The 6000-nt window shown below is 41.1% G+C and overlaps 1 protein-coding gene across 4 annotated transcripts in view; it reads left to right on the top strand.

Annotated features, from left to right (window-relative positions):
* Positions 1-6000, top strand: part of map3k4 (mitogen-activated protein kinase kinase kinase 4) — a 194010-nt gene that overhangs the window by 102706 nt on the left and 85304 nt on the right. For all 4 annotated transcript variants that reach the window (XM_048535980.2, XM_048535982.2, XM_048535981.2 and 1 more), the window contains 3 exons: positions 1340-1456; positions 5512-5611; positions 5763-5846. In XM_048535980.2, the coding sequence (XP_048391937.1) occupies positions 1340-1456; positions 5512-5611; positions 5763-5846 (301 nt within the window). The remainder of the gene's footprint in view (positions 1-1339; positions 1457-5511; positions 5612-5762; positions 5847-6000) is intronic.

The raw sequence follows: 6000 nt of genomic DNA, 5'->3' as shown, positions 1-6000 counted from the left end.
TACCCCACCCACCCCTCTATTTTCTGCATATAAACTGAAGTCTTCCTGGCCACCATCAGTTCTGAGGAAGGGTCACTGGACCCAAAACCGTAACTCTGTTTTCTTTTTCACAGAGGCTGCCAGACCTGCTGAGCTTTTTCAGCAACTTTGCTTTTGTTAGTTTGAAGATGAGAGTTTTAGACAATATTAGCTTGTTTTGTGTTCATGGATGCTGCCTGGCGTACTGTGATCTCCAGCATGTTTTCAGTTCAGATTTCAGCATTTTCAGTAATTTGCTCTATCAGCGGAAATCTGATCAATAACTTGCTGGGAAATAGATTCTACTTGCTGCAGCAAAGACAGAATCCCAAAAGCTGATTTTTTTCTGAAAGAAGTATCCACACACGAGACATCAATTTCCTGCACCTCTGATGCTGCCTGACGTCCTGTGTTCATCCAGCTCTATACCTTGTCCAAAAGCTGTTGCCTACCTAGTGCAAGGTTAGAGACAATCTCTATTGGGCTGAAGAGGAACTTGGCGAGGGGTTATCATGGTCCATGTAGGCACTACAACGTAGGTGAGAAGAGCAAAGAGCGTCTTATGAGGGATTCCAAGCAGCTTGGGGCTAAATCAAAAAGCAGAACCCTCTTAGTTGGTGATTTCAGGCTTACTGCCTGAGCCACATACAACCTAGCATAGGGTAAAATAAAATGAGAGATAAAATGCATGGTTCAAAGATTGTGGATGAAAAGGGTTCAGATTAATTGGGTGCTAGCCCCAGAAATGGAGAAAAAGAACAGTTTTGTTGGATGGCTTTCATTTGAGTTTGCCCAGTGATTTATTTTTTGTTTTTTGATCTCTAGCACCTGTAGTTCTTTGTTTTATATTACCAAAATGTTGCTTTGGCAAGCCACTACTTTAGGCAGTTTTACATCTTAAATGCCTAGTCATGCACTGTGGTATTCTAGAAGTATTAATTATGCTTCTGTTATGAAGACAGTTGTAAATACAATTTGCATAATTTTAAATGTTGATCCATTGTTCTCTGGCTGGTTATTTTTGAAATTCTGTTAGTTGTAGTCTAATATTGTATGTTTGTTTTCAAAACAAACAGTTTTTGATTTAGCTCATCTGATGCTTTTTTAAACTATATAGTTGTGGTGAAGCTTTGTATTTTTTCACATTTTTTTTTCAAAAGATCTTTCTTTCAAATGAAATTTATTTATTTTTCTTGTATATTTTAGGGGTTGGCTGTGGATTAGGAGCAATTATGAATGACTCTGTACATTATAGTCTACTGGGCAGTTTCAGTGTTGAATAATTTTGAAACACTTTGTAACTTTGTATTTCCCCAATTAGTGACATAGCTGGAATGCTACTGAAGTCCACTGGAGAGTTCTTAGATTCTGGACTTCAGGAAAGTTGTGATGAATTTTGGGCAAGCGCTGATGATAGTACAGCATCAGATGAAATCAGGTACTTGTACCAGTCCTCTAACTACTACTCAAACATGATCAGTGTTGTGCTTTATACAAGCAGGTCAGTTCTTTCATCAGAATTTATTTGAGGAGCTACCTTGAGTTTTCAAATTGAAGTTGAATTTGACTTGCATTACTGTACTAGAGTAATAATGAGCGAATGGAATTCACTATGTTCTTGTTTTGTAGCCATTTTCACTGAAGTTAGGTGAGGCACCAATATTTAAAAAACCCCCAGATCAAAATCCTCCCACTTCCTGCAGACAGAGGGGGTGGCCATGGGTACCCGCATGAGCCCAAGCTATGCCTGCCTCTTTGTAAGATACATGGAGCAATTCCTCTTCCACTATCCCCCATCTCTTCCTAGGTTACATTGATGACTGTTTTGGCACTGCCTCCTGCTCCCATGAGGAACTCAAACAGTTTACCACTTCACTGACACCTTCCACCCCAACCTTCAGTTCATCTGGACCATTTCTGATATCTCTGTCTCCTTTCTGGACCCCTCTGTCTCCATCTCTGGCATCCACCTGGAAACCGATATCCACTTTATGCCCACCGACTCCCACAACTACCTAGAATACTCCTCCTCTCATCCACCTTCCTGCAAAAAGGCCATCCCCTATTCCTAACTCCTTCGCCGCTGCCACATCTGCTCCCGAGATGAGGCACTCCACTCCTGAACATCCCAGATGCCCTCTTTTTAGAAAGACTGCAACTTCCTCTCCACAGTGATCGATGCCCTCGATCGTGTTTCCCACATTTCCTGCAGCTCCTCCCTCATGCCCACCTGCAATAATAACCAAAACAGAATACCCCTCATCCTCATGTACCACCCCAACAACCTCCAAATCCAACGCATCATCCTTCAACATTTCCGCCATCCGCAGTCTGATCCCACTACCAAAGATATTTTTCCCTCCGCCCCGGAAGGTGCTTTCTGGAGGGACTACTCTCTCCATGACTGCCTTGTCCGCTTCACACTCCCCTACAGCCCCACCACCCCCAGCACTTTTCCCTGCAACCAGAGCAAGTGCTATACCTGCCCCTACACCACCCCATCCCAGGCCCTAAGAACACCTTCCACATCAAACAGATGTTCACCTGCACATCTCCGAATGTGATATACTGTATCCGCTGTTCCCATTGTGGCCTCCTCAACATCAGGGAAACCAAGCGGAGGCTTGGGGACTGCTTTGTGGAACACCTGCGCTCAGTTCGCAACAAACAACTACACCTCCCGGGCACGAACCCCATTTCAACTCCTCTTCTTCTTCTTCTCCCCCCACCCCGCCACACTCCTCAGACGACATGTCCATCCTGGCCTCCTGCATTGCCACAGTGACGCCACCCAAAAGAATCAGGAACAGCGTCTCATATTTCGATTTGATAGCGTTGGGCTGCAGGGTTCCCATATGGATTTCACAAGCTTCAAAATCTCCCCTCCCCTGACCGCATCCCAAAACCAGCCCAGCTAGTCCCCGCCTCCCGAAGCATTCCTCCCACCTCAAGCCCCTCACCACCTCTCCTACCCACTAACCTCATCCTGCCTTCTTGACCTGCCAGTCCTCCCTGGACCGACCTATCCCCTCCCTAACTCCCCGCCTACGTTCACCTTCACTGGCTCTAACCCCGCCTCTTTGACCTGTATGTCTCCTCTCACCCTATCTTCTCTTTTATCCATCTTCTATCTGCCTCCCCCTTTCTCCCTATTTATTTCAAGATCCCCTTCCTCTCCCCCATTTCTGAAGAAGGATCTTGACCCGAAATGTCAGCTTTCCTGCTCCTCTGATGCTGCTTGGCCTGCTATGTTCATCCAGCTTCACACTGTTTTATATCAGAGAATAAAGCTAGACTGGCACAGAGAAAGAGGATGCTTTCACTGATGCTGCTGTGTAAACTGAGCCAGAGTAGAGTATTCTGACTGCACTTTCTGTAATACTTTCTAATCAGCTTGTTCAGACCTCTGACCGTAAAGTTGGCTTCCTGGCCAACCTTGTGGTATTTTAACTTGCATCACCTCGAGTCAGCAAACTATTGTAGATATTTTCTACTCAACCTGTTCCGAGATGTTATTACAAGCTCTACTCCAGGTAGGACTTGAGCTCAGGCCTTCTGTCTCGAGGTATAATTGTTACCACTGTGTCACAAGACCGTCTGCACTTTCATTATTACACACATGCGTTTTGTTAGTGACAGTATTTTAGATTAACTTCACAATTTTACATTTCCTGAACTACTAATTCAGTTTGGGATTTCTGAAAGCTTAGAGAGTGATTAATTTAACCTTGAAATGCTTTTTGTTCCAAAACAAGTTTTTCTGCTTTTCCTTCAGAAGTTCCCCTTAAACACCGTTTTATGATCTTGCTTCATTACACCCAATAGAGAAGTATCTTAAAAATGATTATATTTAAATTTAGAAAATATCTAACAATAATATCTAATCAACTTGTTCAGAGATATTATGACATACCTCGTGGAGTAAGTGGGACTTGAGTCCAGCCTCTTAGTCTGGAGACAGGGACACTACTATTGCACCACAAGAGCACCTGGGACATAAAGTTAGACTGTGCTTTTAAGAATTATTTGAAAGGATTCTTTAACTCTCATTTGCTGTGGGTATGAGCTGCATTTCACTTATACTGCTCACATCTGTCATTCAGACACCTGAGATTACCATTCCAGTACAGGATTAGGGTTATCCCGTCTAGCTATTACCTTTTTGGATTTTAAAAAAAAGTCGAAGTAGTAGTAAATATCTGAAGAAAGACATGGGAGTTCTCCCCAGTGTAATGATTGATGCTCATATTTTTTACAAATGACACTATCAAAACTTTTTGTCTTTTAATCATGAAAATTTGCAAGAGTACCAATTTAAGGGAAATCCAACCTTTATTTGCATAGTGCTGATTTAGTTTTATAGGTGGACTGTGATAGAGGCATTATCAAAAGGAATGCATCCATTCATGTTAATTCACAGTTAGCAAGGCTTGTTTAAATTTAAACCAAGCAGGTTGATTATAATTGGCCAGGACATTGCTCTGAGAAATGATCCAGGGTATTGCTATCATCCTCTTTTTTTCAGGTAAAAAGTGTAGTGTGTGTACATTCTTTCTGCCTACAAAGAAAAGGGTCTTGTGTGTTAATATGCGTAGTTTATGTGCCTTATTGCATGGCTAACTAATAATCCTAAATTGATTGTCACCATAATTCTTTGTGCATGAAATGGTGCTTTCTTGCTAAACATGACTTATTGCACAGATACATCCACTGAGAAACCCTAAAGTTTTAAAAGAAAACAGAAGGAACATGACCAGCAGCTATCATTTTGGGCATTCCATGGACTGAAATGCAGATTACATAGGAATTAGGATGTGTTCTGTAATCATTAGACCTCGCTAATTGCGGTGCTGCATCAAGTTACTTTATTCATTTCCTTTTTTTTCCCCCCCATAGGTGTCTGGAATTTTCCCCACACTTTTCCACTCTGTGGCCTTATCTAATTTTAAATAATTTTTGACTTAATTTGTTGACCAATGTTATTGGAAGTGTCCAGTTGTGTGCTGTCATTTGCAATTCGTATAGCTGGACTGACAAACTCTGCATTCCCAATGATCATGTTTCCTGTTCTGTTGGAGTGCTGGATGACTCAAAGAAATGGAAACCAGACAAGCCCTGTCCTGAAAAAAATTGTCATCTTGTGCTTAATTACTGTAAACTTAAAGGGAGAACAGATTCTTCTTAGGATTGAGCTCAGAAAGTGGAGGAAGAAAGATGAAAAGTTAATGTAAATTTGTGATGTAGCTAGGCTGCATAATTTTTTTGTATATTCAAGCAATTGAAGAATGTAATGCAGTTATATTTGTAATTTCAAAGGAACATAATTAGCTCAAGCATTTTGGGACTTTCTGATGTTACTACATAAGTTTTTTTTTCCCTTTGATGTGGAGAGTGGGAAATCAATATTATAGTTCCCTTTCCTCTCCTCCTGAATTTGTGTGCAACCATTTGCAAATTGGTAATTTTTGTTTTCCTATATCATTGTCTTTACAGAAGGTCTGTTATAGAGACCAGTCGTGCATTAAAAGAGCTGTTTCATGAAGCTCGGGAGAGAGCATCCAAAGCTCTAGGATTTGCTAAAATGCTAAGAAAGGTAATGTGCATGTGTGTGTGTGTGTGTGTGTGTGTGTGTGTGTACAGCATTGTGTAAACATTCACAGGCATACTGTGGTAAAATTTTCTTTTTTTTTGTAGAAAAAGTAGGAATTGTGCCCAAAATAACACTCCATTTTTCTTTTATTTAGGATCTCGAAATAGCAGCTGAATTTACTTTGTCAGCTCCCGTGTCAGAAGTTGTAGAAGCTCTTAAAACAAAAAAATATGTCCAGGTATTATTTATATTTTGAATGTTAACTGTCAATTTCTGTATTGAAACTGTGAAATGCATTTACAGTCCTGGAGCATTAACTTAAGGTGGTATTTTGTGTCAAACTAAAGAGAAAGAGATTCTTGGTTTCCCGCATTTAGCTGAGATATCAAAAA

This window comes from Stegostoma tigrinum, chromosome 9 (genome assembly GCF_030684315.1).
Source record: "Stegostoma tigrinum isolate sSteTig4 chromosome 9, sSteTig4.hap1, whole genome shotgun sequence".
Taxonomy (NCBI): domain Eukaryota; kingdom Metazoa; phylum Chordata; class Chondrichthyes; order Orectolobiformes; family Stegostomatidae; genus Stegostoma; species Stegostoma tigrinum.
Note: the sequence above shows the minus strand (reverse complement) of the source record. Positions and strands in the feature narration are given on the sequence as shown.